Source organism: Primulina tabacum, chromosome 16 (assembly GCF_025594145.1).
Source record: "Primulina tabacum isolate GXHZ01 chromosome 16, ASM2559414v2, whole genome shotgun sequence".
Classification (NCBI taxonomy): domain Eukaryota; kingdom Viridiplantae; phylum Streptophyta; class Magnoliopsida; order Lamiales; family Gesneriaceae; genus Primulina; species Primulina tabacum.
In genome coordinates, this window is record NC_134565.1 from 18,005,652 (window position 1) to 18,010,764 (window position 5,113).

At 36.8% G+C, this 5,113-nt stretch overlaps 1 protein-coding gene across 1 annotated transcript; it reads right to left on the reverse strand.

Annotated features, from left to right (window-relative positions):
- Positions 1 to 1,775: 1,775 nt before the first annotated feature.
- On the reverse strand, positions 1,776 to 4,055 carry LOC142530000 (calcium uniporter protein 2, mitochondrial-like). The gene is made up of 2 exons (XM_075635749.1): positions 3,557 to 4,055; positions 1,776 to 2,618 (listed from the first exon to the last, which is right to left on the reverse strand). Exons 1-2 carry the CDS (start codon positions 3,986 to 3,988, stop codon positions 2,133 to 2,135), a joined length of 918 nt encoding a protein of 305 aa, XP_075491864.1. The 5' UTR covers positions 3,989 to 4,055; the 3' UTR covers positions 1,776 to 2,132.
- Between the last annotated feature and the right edge of the window lie 1,058 nt (positions 4,056 to 5,113).

The window sequence follows — 5,113 nt, forward strand, 5'->3', positions numbered from 1 at the left end:
ACTGCACAATACAGAGATCTCTTCTCCTATCTATGGGTTGCGCCTTACTAAAACAAGGAAGGAAGATTCTTAGAAGCCCTTAAAATTGGAATAGAGCTTTTCGCTTAATCTCTCCCTGTTTGGGGTACCCTACCTAGTCAAAAGTTTTCTAAAAATTTCTGCCCCCGACCATTATAGCACGTGTGTCGCCCAGGGCATATATCGTCTTTGATTGACTGAATGGATCCCGTCCGTCGTGTCTCATCTTGATTTGGCTATACTTGAAAATCTTAGTTAAACGTGTAGAATATATATAAAATCTTCAAAGATTGACTAAAAAACGAGAAAGTTTACTTTGGACCCTCTCTGACCTAGCCTAACCCAGCGCACCACCCCCTAGCAACGAGACCAGCCCTTTGCGCGTGAGTCCCTAAGAACCCTGGGAGTCCCCTCATGCTTTGGGAGAGCCAAAACTCGAGCCCGAACCCTCATTACCCTCACTAGACGACCCTCAGACCTAGCATAGACCACCCTAGCCAAGCCCTGACCCTCACGCAGCAACAAATCGCATCATGAAATTTATGCGCATGGGAAGACTCCATGATCGCATGGACTCTTCATCATGGACTCTTCCCTATCGACAAACCACGGGTCCTAGCCCTACGAGGACCCTACCAGACCCTGAACCATGACCCACACGACCCCTAGCTGAGCCCTGGCCGAGCCGCATGGTGACAAGCCACATAGCCGAGCCATCTTCCCATCGGTTATACTAGGAAATCCTAGGACTCTCCTATCTCGGCCAAGCTCGATTTCCAGCATGTATTTTATCTTTTGACTACTCTTTTCACGTCCCTTAAACACCTTCTACTGGTAGCGTGTCCTTAGGAATCATAGCGTTAAATAAACAAGCGTAAAATCATCAATACTTTGCGAATAATCGTTATATCATTAAACCAATCGAACAGAAACATTTTTCATGCAAAATTAATCAAAACGTGCATAATATTGTTTGAGTGATGCGTCAAAAGATTTAGAAACGTGCTTTTGTGTTTTAGAACTCTCGAAGATACGATCGTCGGTGTGAGGTGCGAAGAAGAACGAACGGACGACGAAGACTCCTAGTTTTCTTCCCTTAGAATTTTCGAAATTTAGTGTGTGTATAATGCGTGAGGATCGGCTGAATAGTGGTCTCCAAAGCCTATGTTTTTATTTTATAGGTTTTAATTTGTATGATAATGAGCTTGGTTTTTGGGCTTTCAAGTTTAAGAGCAGTTGAACCTACTCATCCTAGGTAAATTGGACCCAATAACATCTATTTAATTAAAAAATAAAAATTTATAAAAATAAGTTTTCAAAAATAATACGTTCGATATTTTAAAAGTCTCTTGTTTGTCCAAAACAGGTTTCCCGGATAAAATCGAGCTCATCTCGTAAAATAATTTGAAAGCTGAAAATATTTATTTCGTCTTAGTTATGCCGGTCTCCTTTCCCCATCTTATTATCAAATATTCAGATAAAATCCTTTAATTTCATGAAGTCAAGCACTTTAAACATTTAAACATGTAAATATATCAATTAAGTATTTAAAATCAATTAAGTAAAATAAATATGCAATTTAAATCATTTGCATTTATGTGATATTGTGATTTACGTTAGTTAGCTTTTGGACGTTACAAGAACCAAAAATGAAAAAATATGCAATTTTCATAACTAAAAAGAAAATTCACCGTTAACAAGGCTAAAATAGAAAAGTGTAAATTACAATACCAAAAATGTAATTTACCCCATAAATATAGAACTCTGCATAGTTATCATGACGGGTGGTGTGATCTGCTTGTGCAATGAACTTGAAGTAAAACATGGCCAATTTGATCATATGAATTCGTAATATACTAAAATAATATAGGTGACATCGGTATCTCAGATACAAAATTATGTTATAGCAAATGGTAAGAAGCGTAGGAAAGAACTACCGTATGGTTTACCTTTCAAATTTTCATTTCTACTAGAAAGAAGGGGGAAAATAGATAACTTTACCTGAGGCGGCCAGCAAGAACTTTGGCATATACCCTCAGGAAATTAGGAGATATAAGTCAAATGCAAATAAATCATTTATAAGCAGAAAGAAAACAGGTTATATTTCTGCAATATTAGTGACCGTGTAACAGGTCATCAGGTTCTACTTCCACACCAGTTCTCCTCTTGATCGATGCACATGAATCCGCATTCAATTTGCATTTGTTCTGCAATTCCATAAACCTATGAATATCAAAATTTTGCTTCTTGATCAGCTTCCTCTGTCTTGAGAGGAAGAGCCTTTTAAGCAGATCTTGGTAACTTGGATCTCTTGAAGTGACCAAAAAGTAAGCATAGCCTATGACAATCCCAGTCGTCGTCGTGAAAAATGCAATAGGTTCCATCACATCCCAAGAAAATTCCCAGAACGTAAGACGAAAGAAGAGTCCGACCTGCACCACAGCAAGCCCCAATCCAGTCCACAAGATGCGGCGGACTTGCTTGTGAGCAAGCATATCGATTTCTTCCTTCTTCTCCTGGAGATTCTTGAGCTCATCCTTACACGGGTCATCCTCGGGTAGAAGAGCAAGGGGAACCGCTCTCCTAACAAGATCAACTACCTAAATGTAAAACGATTGAAAGAGAAGTGAGGTGCATTCTGGATCATAAATTTGAAATGTAAGAACATTCGAAACAAAACTACTTTAACACAATTCAACTACATCATGTTTTCATTTCTATGAATCATGGAAAGCCTTGCATTGTTTTTTTTGGTGTTAAATACCTAAAGAACACCCTCTTACTAACTCATAATCACCACTTTTTCACATTGAAATTACATATTTTAAGATTATCTAGATGAAAGGCTTTCTTATCTAGCATTTTCCAAATCTAAAACGAAACAAAACAATGGTTGAACATAAGCTCCATTTTTGCACGCGCTCAAAATATATTTCCCAATCAGTATTCAGTAGCATTAACTTTCACCTACGAATATCAAAACATATACAAAGTTATTCTTAGCCAACCAAATCACATAGCCAAAGCATCGAACAGAATATTTATCCTCTTACATCAGAAACAAATGATCAATCAATCTTTGCACAAAAAAATTTAAAAACTGTCTTGCCAACAATCTATGAATTGGAGGGTTCCTTAACCCCCAAATCCAGGTGCACATATCATGAAAGTAAAATCAAGCTTGCCTCAAAGCAACAGAGTGACACTTTCTTTGCAATTTTGGAAAGAAAGAAACAAACAGATTTTTCAATGAACACAGGGGTTTCAAATATCTATGAGAAATTCTATTGGAAATTTATCTAAGTAATGACAATCCATCTTGAACTACGATCTATTTTATGTCACAGACTAGGCATCCAATTGGATGTTATTTTATATTTTCTGTCAGAGGATAAATCCTTAAGTCTGTTTTTTTTAAAAAAAAATTATTGACGAGATTTATTTCATCAAAAATATATAGAATCTGAATCAAACCATAAGAAGTAAAACGTAACACCCAAATCCACATTTGAGTTAACGAAAAAAGGAGTTTTGAAACCTTGTCGGGATGAAGATACACTTTGTCTCGGAACAGCAAAACTACACCGGCCTCATCCAGTACCCGAGCAAATGCGGCGGCTTCCGTCTCCGACTTTGCGACACCTAAGCTCTCACAGACATTCAAGAGGTCTTCGTAGGAGATCACCTCTTTTTCCTCCCTTCCAAGCTTCTCTTTCAAATCCCCAACATTCACCAGCCTCATCAGCCTCTTCGCCTCCGCATATGTCATCGTATTTTCATTAGCGCCGCCGCTGTTCGGGCTCCCACCTCCGATCACGGCCGAGCTGCAGAAGCGATGAAATGATGAACCCATTAACCCGGTGAAATGACTGGTGAAACGGAAAACGGGTCCACGTCGGGAGCAACAAAAAGCTGAGGTAAAGGCCTGTTTGAACAGATTCCCTCCGGCATTCCTCCACATGTTTAACATCTCCGCGAGATTCCCCGTTTGTTTAATCACTTTCTGTGTGGATATTTCTAGTGTCTTAATAGCTAGATTATGTCATCGGCCATTGATGGATGAAAAAAGAAAAGCACAGAAGAAAACGGTAGAATGGATCTGAAAGAAGAAAAATGCGCGAAAGAAGAGGAAATAACGTTGGATTTTGAAGACCGTTTCGCATGCAGAAGTCGAGGAAAAAGACAAGGAAAAGGGAAAGGAGTGGAGGGGCCAGCAAGAACAAGAAGAGGAGACGATTGAATAGTAACTGAGCTGAGGTATGGGCCGGGCGGCTACCGTGTGCGCGTACGTACCTTATCCCCCGTAGGGTTTCTGCGTTCTGATTGGGAAACTGAACTGAACTTTTTTCTCATAAAACATTCTTGAACTATTAATTTCATCAAAATCAAATGTAACAGATCGAATAAATTGAAAAATATCAGAGGTCGGATTCTTATTTTTATTCCAAAAGTGGTTCAGACGGATGAATTCCATCGAATCGACACCCGTCCAATCCACAACCGTCGTTCTATAAATATAATAATATAAGAAATTATATTATAAAATAACCTCTTGAAAATAAAACAATTGAAATATTTGAACGTTGAAAATAAAAATTATAATTTTTATTATAAAAGTGGTTCAAACAGATGAATTATATCCAATCAATACCCGTCGTTCAATAAATATAATAATATAAGAAATTATATTACAAAATGACTCTTTGAAAATAAAACAATTGAAATATTTGAATATTGAAAATAAGAGTTGTAAATATTGAAAATTAGTGTGTGTTTATGGTTTTGTTTTTGGATTATTTCCAAAAAAAATTCTATAAATAAGTCTCTCAATTTGTGAAGAAAATCACATTCGAGTAGAGAGAAAATGTTATAAAGTGTGTAGCTTAATATATTTTTTGAGTTTGAGATTTTTTCTTTTTACCGTAAATTTGTACTTTTAACACGTTAACAGTACGATACTCGAAAGTTCGGTTCTCCACATTTTCCAAGCTCCAAAACACAAGAAAAAAGTAATAATATTCAAAAATAAGAATATTTATTTTACTATTTATTTATTTTTATTATGTATATATTTAATATATAATATCTGTTATTA